This window comes from Nothobranchius furzeri, chromosome 14 (genome assembly GCF_043380555.1).
Source record: "Nothobranchius furzeri strain GRZ-AD chromosome 14, NfurGRZ-RIMD1, whole genome shotgun sequence".
Taxonomy (NCBI): Eukaryota; Metazoa; Chordata; class Actinopteri; order Cyprinodontiformes; family Nothobranchiidae; genus Nothobranchius; species Nothobranchius furzeri.
The window spans coordinates 24607954-24624598 of NC_091754.1; the positions used below are offsets into that span (position 1 = coordinate 24607954).

The window sequence follows — 16645 nt, forward strand, 5'->3', positions numbered from 1 at the left end:
CCATCAGCCATTAAGATTAAGAAAACATACTTAGTATCTGATTTATGAAAGTTTATGTTGTGGAAAAACAACATTTAGCAAAAATAAATGTCCAATTAAATTCAATATGGATATTTTTTATTATATTTTCATGTGTGGTTTATTTATTTTTTATTACTTTTATTAGTTTGATTTAGATAATCTCTAGCACTCAGTGAAGAGAACGAGGATTTATTTCACAGAGGTTTTATTGTAGTTTGTCATGTACGTACTCCGTCTACAAGGTTTTTTATGATGTTCCCAGTAAACGTGGGTGTATTGTTTATTGTTACTGTAGCTGTAGGTATGAAGGTCTTGTACTGCTGTCATATGGACTGGACAAAGGTGTGTTTTTACAGAAACGTGTCATAAATGTCAAATTCTAGGAGCAAGCATGAGGACTTGGACACTAGGGGACTTCATAATAGCATCTCAAATATTTTAAAATAAAGGTAAGCAATAACTAAAATTACAAATTAAATTAAATGAATCATGAAGGAAATAATCATCTGTCTTTACCTTATTTGTGGCTGATATAGGACATTTTTTTCTAAACTAGATGGAAACTTTTATTTTCATTTTGATTCTGCTTTAGTAAAATATCAAATGATTCTAAAAAAATAAACTTCTTATGCATGTTGGAAAAACACTGATTCTGTTATAAGCTCTAAATCATATTCAGTGCATTGATTTCTGTCAGAAAACCTTTGAGTTGGCACATTTTCTTTATTTTTTTGGCACACTGCTGCCCTTAATAGGGCATTACCACTAGAAGCATTAAGGCACATTGATAGAAATTAGTCGCTGATGGTGGAAAGATGCAAGGGCATCCATTATCCAGGTTCCGGACAGCCTGCAAGAATGTGGATCACATTACAGCCTCCTGTTCTATGCTGTAAGAAGTGCAGCACAAACTGCACACAGTCAAAAGTGTCTCTTTCAAATTTACAAGGGAAAACTGTTAAATTAGGCATTTTACTCCTTTTTGCATTGAGCAGTAACAAAGTAAATGGTCATGATCAGTTCCTGGGTTCCTGTCAGTACTGTTTAGCACTCAGATCTTTAGAAGAATGCTTGTGATTTTATTTTATTTTTTTATTTTTTTGCTTCCTACAATCAAACTAAATGTGGCTAACTTGACTTTTTTGCAGGATTTACATGCCAGTAAGGTTAGACAGAACAACAGCCTGCTAGAGTTTATGTCCAGAGATGTTGGCAAAGCTTCAGAATCCTGATGAAAGGTGGGTTTTTAAAGACAACATGTTTTTTATGCATCTCTGAACCCAGAATTGTTGAGGCTTTAAATGGCCCAAGGATCATGAACACTCAGGAATCGTTTGCATACACAGATTTCCTTTAATTATCTGAATATTTCAGTGATGTTGTGTACTGCAGGCAATGAAATGACCACATTTGTTGCATTTTATGGCGTCTCTGAGCTGTTGTCGGTTATCCTAATTGGCTCAGATGTTCCACCAGGTGGTTGGTGCAATGATGTGGTGGCTAACACTGTTACCTCACAGCCCAAAACCCCATCTTTTCCTAATAATCTGCTTTTGTTTCTAATCGTGCACGTTAGAGTTAGTTACTAAACTTTAAAGGGCAGGAGAATGATTCTATGTGTGATTTAACTCTGATGGACGAGTGACCTCATCATTATCCACCTCTGGCGACTAGAACGGGCTCATTAATAAAAGTTCCAGCACATTTTTACACAGCTTCAAATGATCCAAATTAGAATAAAACTGTTTTGATGTTTAATTTGCACAGTTGCAAAGATTAACAGTCCATTAATTTGTAAACTAATTTTTAATTTGCATTTAATACAAATTGAATTGCTACTTTCAGGTAAAACACGCTGCACAAGCCCAGGGATCAGTTTTACTGTTTTTCATGCAGATATCACGTTTACTGCACTAGTCAGACGCCCGTCCAGTTGATGGGTCAGTGTTCTGAGCATCCCCATCAAGACACAACTCAGTAACTCCGACAATGCAGCCGTCGGCTCTGTTAGCCCGGAATGATCATTGAGCTATCGATCCCTGGAGTCAAAGAGCCACTGGCGGAGCTGAAGGGAAGGAGACAAAAATCCGCTTCAGCTCTGCTTTGCACTGATGCATCCACTGTCCATTACCTGCAGTCTCCACCTGGGGTTTGATGTCCCTTCACAGCGTTTGTATTGACGAGCCTTCTGGAGCTAGAGGGTTTATTTGATCTGTAACATGATCCGAGTGTGTTTACAGTAACGGCAGCAAAGGATGGAGATACTTAAGCATCAGAAGATGCAGACATGAGATGTGAAGCACCACCTCAGAGGTGATTATCTCCCAACTTGTCCTCATCAGCAGTGGAGCATCAGTAATCAACGCGCCATGCCTCGCCAGCGATTATTAGGCTCTAAAGGAAGCGCCAGCCTCCCTCCTCGCCTTGATTGGCATCCTCACACAGCCTCTTCATCTGGGCTAAGTGGCTCTGCACATGACCTGCTGAAGACACTGACACCAAAAGGAGAGATTACAGAGGAGCTGCTTGAAATAATGACCCTGTTTTTTCACCTCCCTGAGTCCTTCATTGTTTGAAGGCCAAGCAGATGCCCGCTTTCCTCGGAGATATCACACCCCAGACAACAGCAACATTTAACCTCTCAGATTCACAGTTGGTGCAGAGGAGACAGAAATTCTGGTACCTTAAAAAAACTAATAAGTATATAACCCATTTAGACATGCTCACACTTACTGAGCTGGAATTGAATATTATTATATCATACACATTATTTGTTGACGCTGTTGAGAGTAAACCTAGAGAAACCTATGCAGCAATTTTGCAAGTTTGCTGACATTTTGTTAGAATGTTTGATAGCAGTGACGCTCAACTACTGCCATCGTAAAACGGACTGAGGTAGACTTGTTTGTGTTTGCTGTGGTTTGAGGAGCCAGCTGCAGCTGAATGTCCAGGAAATGGTTCTGGACTCCGGACAAAAAGAATACTCATCATCAGCCGGTGCACAGAGGGGGACAGGGTTGAGGTTGTGCCATCATATTTGGGGGACTGGGACGCTAACACAGACCAAGCTGTTCTTTCTTTGGTGGCTGTGCTTGTTCAACATCTGCCCTGCATGTTCTATCAGTCAGTAGTAGTGCGCATCCTTCTCTATGCTGCCGTGTGCAGGTGTAGCACCAGTCAAAACAACATCTCCAGGCTGGAGCTGAAGCTGGCTCTGGTGGAAGAGGTGGCTGAGCAGAGGACTCTGTCCAGATTCAGGGCCATCATGAACACCTCACACCCCTACATGAGGGCTTCAAGGTGAGAAAGAGCATGTATTTAGACAGGTTCATATTAACTGCCTTTTGCGTTATCACCATAATAAGAAGCTAAATCATCTTCTGTTCATATTAGTTCTAATTCTTAGCCCTCTTGCTAGAAAGTCCAGACTGCAGTTCTGCAAATGTTCTTGCAAAGAAAACAAAGCTTAGCAAATGCTACACCCTCCTGATTAAAACGCCCTCGGCTGTGTTCGTTGCATTTTTAAAAAAACACACTCAAACAAAATTAGTGCATTTGTAAAATGGACTTTATTAGAACAAGGGGCTGCTGATATCTTCGGGTGTTTGTGTCATTTGGGAGAATAAGACTATCATTAGCTGCACCGCTGGAGCTGTGAATGTATGGCAGGCAACAGCAGCAGCAGATGTGAACGGGTCCTCAGAATGAATCATACAGAAAAGTTGCTGCTAGGTGCTTCCACTGTGACTCATGAGTGTGCTGTGATGCAAAAAAATCTAATTATATCTTTGTCACTTTCATCACACATTTAATTTCATTTATTTATTTTCTTAACCGTGGGTGCGCATTCTCACCACGCGGGGGCAGCATGGAGCCTGTGAGAGCAGCTCCATCAGCGTGAAAAGCGTCAGATGCGCGCAGCTCAAACAAGTCATCCTCCAGCTGTCAGTCAAACCTCCCGAACAACTCTGTCAAACTGCAACGGGAGGGGGGGCTCAATTAAATTAAATTCTTCTGCAGTTTCAAACAGAAATTGAAGATAAACGTGATGCATCTGAGGAATGTTATGTTTGAATGTCTTGAGTTTTTTGGCTGCTAGAATAAAAAAAATCGTGTTTCTTATTCAACGTTTTGAATTTAATGCACCAACAACCAAAACGAACTTTGAGGCTATTTGGCTGAAACGGCCTATGTGATTTAGGATTAGAATGTTTTTATTAATGAATTAGTGCGACTGGTGGTGGGTGGTAACCACAGACACAGTGACCCCCTCCCCACAGAAATCCTCTCCCCTCTGCGCTCACTCGCGCTCCTCACGCAGGTCACAGCGCGCTCCTGCCTCCAAAGCGCACGGATCCATCACCGGGACGCATCTTTAGTCTCGTTTATAGCTGAACTAGAAAGTTTCCTGCTTTCTTCTCTTATTTGACAACTGCCATGGACAAGTGCTGCCGGAATCTTCTTGTTTTTCTGATTAATATATAAATCATATTTTTTTCATTAAATTTTGCTATACAGGCAACATTGAGCTTACTTAAAAACATCATTTCGGAGACATGGATGCTAATGCGCGAAACGAGAGCAGCGCAAACCCAGAGTGCGTCGGAGCGCTGGCTGATGCGCTCCAGAACAACTGCAGTTTGGAGACATTTAACATCTCATGTGGAAACGCGTGCACGCTCCTGGTTCCTCAGCGCGTCAGGCACAGAGGTAATGAAATGCGTCAGCTTATTTAATGCTTTATTATTAGATTTTCACACAATAATAAAGATATTGATAAAACTATGTCGATAACAAAGAAAAGCAATAGTTTTGGGTTGTGAATGTGGACAGGCTTGCCATTTTTCTGGGGTCATAGGGTGAAAAGGACAACTTGTTTTTTTCTGGGTAAGAGATTATGTTTTATTTATTTTTTACCCCCCCCCCAATAACCACAACTACTCTTTCAAAAAGTAGATGCATATTATGTAAAGTAAGTTTTTCCTCAATTTAAACCACGGTTTTTTTGTATCAGGGATCTGCTAAATCAGATTTAATCCTGGCCAGAACCAGAATTTATTTCCCAAAAATTGTCTCAGGGTGCTCCACTCTGCTTTTCCATGCTGTGTTTCTATTTATCATCATAAATATACAGACTACAAAAACACATTTAATCAAACGGAATGTAGTGAAACCTCAGATTCAGGAGGTGTCACGTTGTGAGCCAGGAGGAGGTTAGGATCCAAGATGCAGAAAACCCCAGAACAGCAAAGGCAGGTAGAAAAAACGTAAAATCCTTTATTCAGGAATACATGTCCAAATAAATCCAATGAGGGCAGGAAGCCACAAAAGCAATGTCCAAAAATCCTGTAGAACGAAAGCTCACTTAAAGAGCACAAACCTAGAGACCTAGTGGAAGCCAAATACCTAGAGACATAGAGGGGAGAACGAGACAACGCTGACACAACAATGGACCGACAACAAATTAAGATGCAGACAGGGTTTTATACACAAAGGGAAATAATCAGGGAGATGGGTGACAGGTGTGTGGGGAGTAATCAGAAGGGATCAGGTGAGACTAATTAACTGAGTGGGGAAAACTGACTAGGTAAAATAAATCTACAGAGAACTATAGATGAGTGAACTCTTAAAACCTGAAAACAAGACACCAGAAGAAAAACAGGGATGGGATAACTGCATCTGAAAACACTACGGGGGGAAACCTGAGGGAAACCTGGAGTGGGCTAGAGACCTAAAGGGGCACATAAACCAAAGAAGAACACATAAGGGGAACCTAGAGAGGGATGGAGAACACACGGAGCAATGTGGTTTTCGTCCTGGCTGTGTAACACTGGACCAGCTCTATACCCTTTAGGGGATCCTGGAGGGTGCGTGGGAATTTGCCCAACCACATGTGTTTTGTGGATTTGGAGAAGACGTTTGACCGCGTCTCTCAGGGGGCCCTGTGCGGGGTACTCCGGGAGTATGGGGTACCAGGCCCTCTGATGTGGGCTGTTAGGTCCCTGTATGACCGGTGTCAGAGCTTGGTCTGCATTGCCGGCAGTAAGTCGGGCTCATTCCCAGTGAGAGTTGGACCCCGCCAAGGCTGTCCTTTGTCACCGATTCTGTTCATAACCTTTATGGACAGGATTTCTGGGCGCAGCCAAGGTGTGGAGGGCATCCGTTTTGGTGGCCTGAGGATCAGGTCTCTGCTTTTTGCAGATGATGTGGTCCTGTTGGCTTCATCAGAACATGATCTTCAGCTTTCACTGGAGCGGTTCACAGCCGAGTGTGAAGCAGCTAGGATGAGAATCAGCTCCTCTAAATCTGAGACCGTGGTCTTGATTTGGAAAAGGGTAGAATGCCTTCTCCGGGTCAGGAATGAGGTCCTGCCCCAAGTGGAGGAGTTTAAGTATCTCGGGGTCTTGTTCACGAGTGAGGGAAAACTGGAGCGTGAGATCGATAGGCGGATTGGTGCCGCATCTGCAGTGATGCGGGCGTTGTACCGGTCCGTTGTGGTGAAGAGAGAGCTGAGTCAGATGGCGAAGCTCTCGATTTACCGGTCGATCTACGTTCCTACCCTCACCTATGGTCATGAGCTTTGGGTAGTGACCGAAAGAACGAGATCGCGGATACAAGCGGCTGAAATAAGTTTTCTCCGAGAGTGGCTGGGCTCTCCCTTAGAGATAGGGTGAGAAGGTTGGTCATTTGGGAGGGGCTCAGAGTAGACCTGCTGCTCCTCTACATCAAGAGGAGCCAGTTGAGGTGGCTCAGGCATCTGGTCAGGATGCCTCCTGGACGCCTCCCTGGTGAGGTTTTCCGGGCACGTCCAACCGGGAGGAGACCTAAAGGTGGACCCAGGACACGGTAGAGGGACTATGTCCCTCACCTGGCCAGGGAACGCCTTGGTATTCCCCCGGAGGAGCTGTCCCAAGTGGCTGGGGAGAGGGAAGTCTAGGCCTCTCGCCTTAGGCGACGGCCCCCGCGACCTGAATCCAGATAAGCGGATGAAAATGGATGGATGAATGGACAAAATTCCTAAAAAAAAAGGTTGGATCTTGTGAAATGTTATGAAAACTGCTGTGTCTCATTAGTCTCCATTAGTGACATCATTGAGAAATGGTTTTGAGTATTAAAATCAATTAGCCTAGGAGCTGTTGAAAGAAATCACTTAATTTTTGATAAAAATCCTAACAAAAATGATCAGATCTTGTGAAATGTGAAAAACCTGCTGTATCTCAGTGGTCTCCATTAATGACATCATTGAGAAATGGTTTTGAGTTTTTTGACTGATTTACCTAGGAGCTATTGAGAAAAATTACTTAAGTTTTGATAAAAAAATCCTAATAAGAAAGGTTGGATCTTGTGAAATGTTATAAACACTGCTGTGTCTCATTGGTCTGGCGTAGTAGCATCATTGAAAAATGGTTTGGGGTATTAAAATCAACTAACCTAAGACGTATTGAAAGAAATCACAGAATTTGTCATGAAAATCCTAATAAAAAAAGATCAGATCTTGTGAAATGTGATAAAAACGGCTGTGTCTCATTGGTCTAGTTTAGTAACATCGTTGAGAAATGGTTTTGGGTATTTAGAGAAATTAACATAGGACCCATTGAAAAAAATCTCTTAATTTTTGATAAAAATTGTAAGAAAAAAGATCGGATTGTATGAAATGTGATAAAAGCTGCTGTGTCTCATCGGTTGGGCTTAGTAACATCATTGAGAAATGGTTTTGGGTGTTTAGAGCAATTAACATAGGACCTATTGAAAGAAATCTCTTAATTTGTGATAAAAATCTTAAAAAAAAGTTGAATCTTGTGAAATGTGATAAAACGGCTGTGTCTCATTGTTGCGTGCATGATGGGTTTAATCATCAGATATTATCTGATGATTATGACTTAGTTTCTCATTATTATGAGATTCTATCTTATAATAATGAGGTAGTTTAGTCATAATAATGAGATAAAAAAATGTAATCAGAGTGGCAGGAACCAGGGGTTGCATGACTTAATGTTTTTTAAAGTCAAGTAATGAAAATCGAGTCGACTTCGACTAGTCGTTGATGACGTCATACACCTGAAGTGGCACGGGGGGGGGGGGGGGGGGGGGGGTCGGTAGGTTCGCTGGAGTTTTTGACAATTTAAATTGCGCCCACATTTTCTAAGTTAACACATTTCTTTTAACAACGGTAGTTTCTGCATCTTACTTCAGCCCTCTCTCCCTCCCCCTGCGCAGCAGCCGCAAACTCACTGATGCGCCTGCAGCCTCTCAGAGTTCCTGCTGCTCTACACATTAAAATAATTATTTCATTTTCTGTTCATCACTTCAGATTATCTTCAATGGTGTCTGTTTGTTGCAACCACCAGGTACAAAAACTGTTTTTATTTGACTATTTTTCTGTCCTGTCTGTTTATTATCTTCCTGCATCTCCTCTCAATCCTAAAGAAAAACTGCTACCTGGCTTCATATATATTCACCTTATGAGTTACCTTTGAACTGCAGTTCTAAAAGATCTACCGACCGCAGAAACAGCGGAGTGAGCGCTGCTCGCCGGCCGTATACAACGGGACCGTTTTTGCTGCGGAGTTTGTGCCGGAGCGGAGCGGAGATAGTGGAATTTTGGGGGTGTCACCGGAGGACAAAACAGGTGATGCGCCTTGCTCCGCAGCAGTGAAACACATCAGACACAAACAGAAAACGTTAAATTAAATGAGCCGACATGAACAATCGCGTGTTTAATTTGTTTTTGAGGTGGTGACACCTGATTTGGCAGTGCTCAGGACGCAGATGTCTGGAGCGCGTCAACGATCAGAGCTTTGCATGCGCAAACTGGTTAAGATTAGGATGGGGGTGAGGGGAAGGTTAAATTGCAAGAGGGGAAAGGTCACAGTTTGGTTAAATGTCCGGTATTACTGCCGGTGTCAGTACCGACGCTCTGGCACAGCGCGTCGCCTCCGCCTCCCGAGGTGCAGGGACTCATCACCTGCTGGAGGACTGCATCTTGTCGGTCATTATCACGTGACAGCGACTAGTCGATGACAGGCATAAAAAGTCACTACAGAGCCGTGAAGTCGACTAGTCGACTAGTTCATACAACCCCTAGCGGGAACGGGCTTCCTTACATTGAAACATTTTGTCTCTCATTTGGGTTGTTGGTGGCACAGGAGTTAAGTGCTCACCCCGTAATCAGAAGGTTGCAGGTTTGAGCCCTGCTCAGTTTTTTGCTGTCATTGTGTCCTTGGGCAAGACACTCAACCCCCCTTTCCTGCTGGTGGTGTTCGGAGGGACCGGTGGTGCCAGTGCGCAGCAGCCTCGCCTCCGCTCCGTCATTGCGCCCCAGGCACTATATCAAATAGAAGCCATTTACCATTTTGCTCATTAATAAAAAAAAATAACAAAAATGTTTTTGGCTTAGTGCCAGACTGCTTCAGGAAAAAGTACCACAAAAGTTTGCAATAATGTCCATGACTGATTTCTCAAAACAAGGTGTAAAGGTTGAAAATATCTTAATCCTACCAGTAATCATTTGATTTAATCTGATTAAAAACTCTAAGAAACACAAAAGAGCACCAGTCTTTTGTTTCTGTTGCCATTTTCTCTGCCGCCTCTTCTCTCAGTGCTCCACCTCTTGTAATTGCTCACACTTCATTATCTCCACTGCTCACACCTTCTTGTACCCCACTCAGCCTGTGGAGAGGTGATGTGTGGAGCGAAAACCCGCGCTGTGGGCAAAAGCTCAAACACGCTGTTCTGCTTGCTGACCGCTGTGACCACAGCCTCTGTGGCTTGTGCATTGCCTGTCACTCAGCAGAAGCTAGTTTTGTTCACTGCCTCTCTGTCAAACTGTTTCTGGAGGCGCTGCTGGCTCAGAGACAAGGCCTGGATGGCATTTACCAGGCTGGATTAGCTACTGACATTCACCAACACCGACCGTCTGACAGAAGCGCAGCAGTGTCTGCTTCTCTCTGAGAGGCGTCCAGGACATGAAGGCTGGTGACAGATGTTGCATAAGGATGGAGTTCATGTAAAGGATCTCACAGAGGAAACAGGAAGAGAAGAAACCTTAGATTTTTAAATGTTGTATTATTTTATTTCTTATAATTTTTTTCTTAGAGGCTGTTATGGCACAGATTCTTTACATCAGTTCTTTAAAAAACAACTTGTTGAAAATCATACCATCAGTTAGGTATTAATGGATAATTATAGCTGTGTATTCTATTTGTGGAATAAAACAACTCCAACAAATGCAGCATTCTTCTGCACGTTTTAGCTCCAGCTGCAGATCACAGATAGACTGAGTGCTAATTATAACAGACGTTTTGCTGCTGACGAAAAGTGAAAGATGGACGATCATGTTTTTGCCTGCCTGAGTGTTTTCTTTCATCTGTAGAGATCGTGCATGTCACTTTTGACATTTCATCAAAACAGAAGTCTTAACTCAATCACTTTGCATCACAAGATGGCTTTTGTAATAAAATAAAATAAAATAAATCTGGTATAAAACCAGGTATTGGGAAGGGGTCTTTAACGGGATTCGAGATACACATGCCATAAGAACGGATGGAGTCATTCATCCGTTCAATCACCTCAGTTAAAACTGTGTGAGGGGAGGTGTGTGTGTGTGGTATTTAGGACTGATACATTCTCAGGCTCCCCCTGGGTGTGTCAGTTCATTGCCTCCAGGAGAGCCCATCACCTTTTTGGGGCAGCCGGCTCCCTCTAGCTCCCGTCTTCGTCTTCGTCTTCGTCTTCCTCCGCTTATCCGGGTCCGGGTCGCGGGGGCAGCATCCCAATTAGGGAGCTCCAGGCCGTCCTCTCCCCGGCCTTGTCCACCAGCTCCTCCGGCAGGACCCCAAGGCGTTCCCGGACCAGATTGGAGATGTAACCTCTCCAACGTGTCCTGGGTCGACCCGGGGGCCTTCTGCTGGCAGGACATGCCCGAAACACCTCCCCGGGGAGGCGTCCAGGAGGCATCCTGACCAGATGCCCAAACCACCTCAACTGGCTCCTTTCGATCCGGAGGAGCAGCGGTTCTACTCCGAGTCCCTCCCGAATGTCCGAGCTCCTCACCCTATCTCTAAGGCTGAGCCCGGCCACCCTACGGAGGAAACTCATTCCGGCCGCTTGTATCCGCAATCTCGTTCTTTCGGTCATTACCCAAAGCTCATGACCATAGGTGAGGATTGGGACGTAGATCGACCGGTAAATCGAGAACCTGGCTTTCTGGCTCAGCTCCCTCTTCCCCACGACAGATCGGCTCAGCGTCCGCATCACTGCAGACGCCGAACCAATCCGCCTGTCGATCTCCCGATCCCTCCTACCCTCACTCGTGAACAAGACCCCGAGATACTTAAACTCCTCCACTTGAGGTAGGACCTCTCCCCCGACCCAGAGGTGGCAAGCCACCCTTTTCCGGTCGAGAACCATGGTCTCAGATTTGGAGGTGCTGATCCTCATCCCAGCCGCTTCACATTCGGCCGCGAACCTACCCAGCAAGAGCTGAAGTTCAGAGCTGGATGAAGCTAGGAGGACCACATCATCCGCAAAAAGCAGAGACGAGATTCTCCTGCCACCAAACTCGACACACTCCACACCACGGCTGCGTCTAGAAATTCTGTCCATAAAAGTGATGAACAGAACCGGTGACAAAGGGCAGCCCTGGCGGAGTCCAACCCTCACTGGGAACAGGTCCGACTTACTACCGGCTATGCGGACCAAACTCACGCTCCTCTGGTAAAGGGACTGAATGGCCCTTAACAGAAAGCCACCCACCCCATACTCCTGGAGCGTCCCCCACAGGGTGCCCCTGGGGACACGGTTATAAGCCTTCTCCAAATCCACAAAGCACATGTGGATTGGTTGGGCAAACTCCCATGCCCCCTCCATCACCCTTGCAAGGGTATAGAGCTGGTCCACAGTTCCACGGCCAGGACGAAAACTACATTGCTCCTCCTCTATCTGAGATTCAACTATCGATCGGACCCTCCTCTCCAGTACCTTGGCGTAGACCTTTCCAGGGAGGCTGAGGAGTGTGATCCCCCTATAGTTGGAACACACCCTCAGGTCACCCTTCTTAAAGATGGGGACCACCACCCCGGTCTGCCACTCCCTAGGAACTGCCCCCGATGACCACGCAATGTTGTAGAGACGTGTCAACCATGACAGCCCTACAACATCCATAGCCTTGAGATACCCAGGACAAACCTCATCCGCCCCCGGGGCTCCGCCGCTGTGTAGTTGTTTGACTACCTCAGCAACTTCTGCCCCCGAGATCGGACAGTCCATCCCCAGGCCTCCCAGCTCTGGTTCCTCCTCGGAATGCGCATTGGTGGGATTGAGGAGCTCCTCAAAGTATTCCTTCCACCGTCCGACTATAGCCTCAGTTGACGTCAGCAGCTCCCCATCCCCACTGTAAACAGTGTGAGCGAGTTGCTGCCTTCCTCTCCTGAGGCGCCGGACAGTTTGCCAGAACCTCTTTGGAGCCGATCGATAGTCTTTCTCCATGGCCTCACCAAACTCCTCCCACGCCAGAGATTTTGCCTCGGCAACTGCCACTGCTGCACCCCGCTTGGCTATCCGGTACCTGTCTGCTGCCTCCGGAGACCCACAGACCAGCCACGCCCTGTAGGCCTCCTTCTTCAGCCTGACGGCTCCCCGAACCTCTGGTGTCCACCAGCGGGTACGGGGGTTGCCACCACGACTGGCACCGGCCACCTTACGACCACAGCTAGCAACAGCCGCCTCGACAATCGCAGAGTGGAACAAGGCCCACTCGGACTCAATGTCCCCCACTGCTCTCGGGACGTGGTCAAAGCTCTGCCGGAGGTGGGAGTTGAAGACCGTCTTGACAGGTTCTTCTGCCAGGCGTTCCCAGCAGACCCTCACTATGCGTTTGGGTCTGCCAGGTCTACGCGGCATGTTCCCTTGCCATCTGATCCAACTCACCACCAGGTGGTGATCAGTTGACAGCTCCGCCCCTCTCTTCACTCGGGTGTCCAAAACATACGGCCGCAGGTCAGATGATACGACTACAAAATCTATCATCGACCTGTGACCTAGGCTGCCCTGGTACCAAGTGTACCGGCGGGCATCCTTATGTTCGAACATGGTGTTCGTTATGGCCAAACTGCGGCTTGCACAGAAGTCCAATAACAAAACACCGCTCGAGTTCAGATTAGGTGGGCCGTTCCTCCCAATCACACCCCTCCAGGTCAAGCTGTCATTGCCCACGTGAGCATTGAAGTCCCCCAGCAGGACAATGGAGTCACCTGATGGAGCACTATCTAGCACTCGTCCCAGGGACTCCAAAAAGGGTGGGTACTCTGAACTGATATTTGGCCCATAAGCACAAACAACAGTCAGGACCCGTTCCCCGACCCGAAGGCGCAAGGAAGCTACCCTCTTGTCCCCCGGGGTAAACTCCAACACACAGGCAGAGAGTCTCGGGGCTAACAAAAAGCCAACCCCAGCCCTCCGCCTCTCACCCGGAGCAACTCCAGCAAAGTAGAGTGTCCAACCCCTCTCCAGGTCTCGGGTTCCAGAGCCAATGCAATGTGTCGAGGTGAGTCCGACTATATCTAGCCGGTACCGCTCAACCTCTGCCACAAGCTCCGGCTCCTTCCCCGCCAGCGAGGTGACGTTCCATGTCCCAAAAACTAGTTTTCTTGTCCGGGGATTGGACCGCCAAGGCTCCCGCCTTGGTCTGCCACCCGATTCGCATTGCACCGGACCCTTCATGTTCCTCCTGCGGGTGGTGGGTCCACAGTTGGACGAGCCCATGTATCCGGTTCGGGCTGGGCCCGGCCGGGCCCCATGGGCGAAAGCCCGGCCACCAGGCGCTCGCTCACGGGCCCCAACCCCAGGCCTGGCTCCAGGGTGGGACCCCGGTAACCCTCCGGGCCGGGTAATCCGACTCTTCGTTTTAACCGCCATGAAAGATCCTTCGAACCGTTCTTTGTCTCACCCTTCACCTAAGACCAATTTGTCATGGGAGACCCTACCAGGGGCACTAAGTGCCCCAGACAACATAGCTCCTAGGATCATTAGGGCACTCAAACTCCTCCACCACGATAAGGTGACGGTTCAAGGAGGAGCCCTCTAGCTCCCCCGTGATTTAAAGTTAAAGTCCCATTAGTCATCACACACTGGTGAAGTTACATCTCCACGTCTGACCCATTCCCGTGGAGAGCGGTGAGCTTGTGAATGATTTGGTCGCTTAACCCCCAATCTAACCTCTTACAGCTGAGTGTGAAGCAGGAAGGCATTGGGTGCCATTTGTTATGACCCGACAGGGATTTGAACCCCGATTTCTCAGTCCCAGGGCAGAAACTCTACTACTAGGCCAGTGAAAAGGTTTTCAATTAAACAGAGTTAAAGGCTTTATTGGGTTTATTTTGAATTAGATTTGTTGGATTTCAGAACAGATTACGGGTGATTAACTCCAGAAAAAGCAGTGCACGGTAAGAGAATCATCGTGATCTGTTCCGTCTAAATATCTCATCCCAACTCTCCAGATAACAGCTGTCTGCTGCTGGTGGCGATTAAACTGTTCAGACCTACTAACTTATCCTGATCATTACTTAATGAATCATAAAGTTGACGTCAATCAGTTGCTTTGTCATGGTTGAACCAGTTACAGCACGTGTTGTGTTCCGGTGCCAGCCAGAGTTTATTAGATATTCAGCTGGAAACTGATTTCTGGTCCATCTATGAAAAAAGTGGGAATAGTGACGAGAGAGTATGACAACAATGAGCTGCAACAGCTGGTTGATCCATGAAGCTGCAGTTGGGGCAGCAGTAGCTCAGGTGGTACAGCGGGTTGCCCCATGATTGGAGGGTCATGTGTTTGATTCCAGCTCCTGCCTGGGGTATTCTGCTGTTGTGTCCTTCGGCAAGACACTTCACCCAACTTGCCTGTGTTGGTGGTGGTCAGAGGGGCAGACGACGCCGAATGGCAGCCTCGCCTTTGTCAGACCTCCCCAGGGCGGCTGTGTGTGAAAGTGTCTTTGAGTTTCGTAAAAAGCGCTTTATAAGTTCATTGCATTATTATTATTATCCATCTATTGTCTGAACCCGCTTCATCCATGTGGGGTCGCCGGGGGGGGGGGGGGGGGGGGGGGGGGGGTTTACTGGTGCCTATCTCCAGCGGTCAAAGTGCAATCAGGTGGGGTACACCCTGGACAGAGAACCAGTCCATCACAGGGCAACACAGAGACACCCAGGACAAACAATCATGCACACACACACACACACACACACACCTAAAGACAATTTAGACAGACCAATTAACCTAACAGTCATGTTTTTGGACTGTGGGAGGAAGCCGGAGAACCCGGAGAGAACCCACGCATGCACAGGGAGAACTTGCGAACTCCATGCAGAAAGACCCAAGGCTGGGAAGTGAACCCAGGACCTTCTTGCTGCAAGGCAACAGGCAACAGCTCTAACCACTGCGTCACTGCGCAGCCCCTATTATTATTATTATTTTTATTATTATTATTATTATTATTATTATTACTATTATTATTATTATTATTATTATTATTATTATTATTATTATTAATAATAATAAAAACTGTAGACTGAATGACAATTTATAGAGTGATCAGGACTTTAGGTTTTTGCTTTTATGTTACAAAGCATCATTTCATCCAACAAATGTATATATAAAAATGTTTTAACTTCTCTTCTTGCAAGATTGCACCCACCATCAGTAATTTGCATGTAAAATGTTTATTTTTTCATTGTCTACATTTTCCTTAAAGCAATGGTTTCTTTTTAGTCAATGCAATTACCTCTGCAGACAAAATACTGAATAATGCATTGAAATAGAAGTGTTAGAGGGTGCAAAATCAACATAAAAGAGAAGACATTTGTTTGTTTTAGTGATTTATTTTAGCTTCTTGCACAGAGTGTTTGGTTCAATGTTTAAACAAATATATAAATGAATAAATAAATGCCAAACCATTCTCTTTAATTAGTTTGTTCTGCAGAGAATCAGCATGATTATTGGTGTAGAGCTGCAGAAGCTACTTTAAGAAACAATGATGGCCAAATTTAGAGTTAATCACTGACTGACCTTCTGGCTAACATGTTAAAAGTTCCAAATTATTTAAGTCAGAATGTCAAATTCTAAAATTTGTTCTTCTACAGAGACAATATTTTGGAGGGTGTCACTTTTTGACCAAATTAATATAAAGCTAATCAATCAATAAAACAATGTGAGTCAAATCCTTGAGAAGTGAAAATGTACTAATAAGAACTAGAGAGATAATTTTTTGTGGTAGGCTTAAACAGGTTCCTAAAATTTGCTGAAAACCATTTAAATAATATAACTGCAACCCTATTGTTGCTTGGGCCACAGCTAGCAGTGCTAAAACTACACATGCAGTAAAAAGTCTAGAATTTGGTGCATCGGTTTCAACACATCCCCTCTCTTCCCTTCTGTTTCAAAGTGATTTTCAGCAGAGCTGGCTATGAAAGCTGCAGTGTCCTTGCTTTAAATTGTAGCCAGAAATGTTTGCTACAAGTGTTCACTTGTTTCCTAGCTCTATAGAAACCAGAGAGCACTGGAACCAGCCCCCCAAAGCTCAAACATAAAGGTACCTCCACTCTATTTTTAAACCCCTGATGGCTGCACTGG

General features: G+C 45.7%; 1 protein-coding gene across 2 annotated transcripts in view; it reads left to right on the forward strand.

The window, feature by feature from the left end:
- The first annotated feature begins 312 nt into the window (after positions 1-312).
- The window catches only part of cckbrb (cholecystokinin B receptor b), a 39622-nt gene continuing 23289 nt past the window's right edge, over positions 313-16645 (forward strand). Inside the window, exons 1-2 of one of the 2 annotated variants that reach the window (XM_054746840.2) lie at positions 313-470; positions 1170-3321. Coding sequence is in view for 1 of the 2 variants with exons in the window: in XM_015966263.3 (XP_015821749.1) it covers positions 4578-4731 (154 nt within the window). In the remaining variant the exon portion in view is untranslated. Of the gene's footprint in view, positions 471-1169; positions 3322-3360; positions 4732-16645 lie in introns of those variants that run through there. The other variant, XM_015966263.3, reaches the window with a different exon arrangement.